This window comes from Frankliniella occidentalis, unplaced genomic scaffold (genome assembly GCF_000697945.3).
Source record: "Frankliniella occidentalis isolate FOCC.00 unplaced genomic scaffold, Focc_3.1 Scaffold311, whole genome shotgun sequence".
NCBI classification, from domain to species: domain Eukaryota; kingdom Metazoa; phylum Arthropoda; class Insecta; order Thysanoptera; family Thripidae; genus Frankliniella; species Frankliniella occidentalis.
The window spans coordinates 1-763 of record NW_026267436.1 but is presented as its reverse complement, the minus strand read 5'-3'; the positions used below and the strand labels follow the sequence as shown (position 1 = coordinate 763).

Here is a 763-nt window from a genome sequence, read left to right as displayed (position 1 = left end):
GGATTACAACATGTGTTGTTTTTTAACAACATTTGTTGCTATCAAACTTTACATCAAATGTGTTGTAAATTTACAACAAAATTTTTAACAGTGTTCTCGACAAAGACAAGTAACTCTGCGAAACCTTTTCCTTCGCATTTGTAAATTGACTGCCGACAGTGTGTGTGTGTTGACTGCATGCCGATGGCTCTCACCCGCGTCACAGATGTCTTTAAGGCAGATGAGCTTCTCGCCACGCATGACACAGTCGGCCGTGACGAGGAGCTTGCTCTTCGAGTCGAGTATCCGCTCGGCCAGGGAGTCCGACGAGAAACCCGCAAACTGCAACACAAAAAATTAAATGCAACCGTTGTTTCAAAAATCGTAAAAGTAAAACTGATTTTAGATTTGGGGGATAAGTTGTATTGTGCGTGTTCGAGCTTTTTTTTTTCTTCGGCGTATCTTTACCGTGATGGCGTGGACTGCTCCGATGCGGCTGCAGGCGAGCATGGCGATCACCACCTCCAGGATCATGGGCATGTAGATGGCGACGCGGTCCCCCTTCTGCACGCCGTGGTCCTTGAGCACGTTGGCGAAGCGGCATACCTCCTGCAGGAGCTTCTTGTAGGTGATCCGGCTGTAGTCCTCGGGGTCGTTTCCCTCCCTAGAAAGAAATAAACATATGTCAGGAGTAGTATAACGGGCCCACGGTCACAGGTTGCCTACCCTGCCCCTGCCAGGGGCACACCACGGCCGGCGGTTACAGGTTACCGGATGTCTCGGT

The 763-nt window shown here is 49.8% G+C and overlaps 1 protein-coding gene across 1 annotated transcript; it reads right to left on the bottom strand.

Annotated features, from left to right (window-relative positions):
* Positions 1-84: 84 nt before the first annotated feature.
* On the bottom strand, positions 85-661 carry LOC127751021 (acetyl-coenzyme A synthetase-like). The gene is made up of 2 exons (XM_052273891.1): positions 448-661; positions 85-321 (listed from the first exon to the last, which is right to left on the bottom strand). The coding sequence occupies exons 1-2, from the start codon at positions 517-519 to the stop codon at positions 85-87; spliced, it is 309 nt and encodes a 102-aa protein (XP_052129851.1). The 5' UTR covers positions 520-661.
* Positions 662-763: the final 102 nt, after the last annotated feature.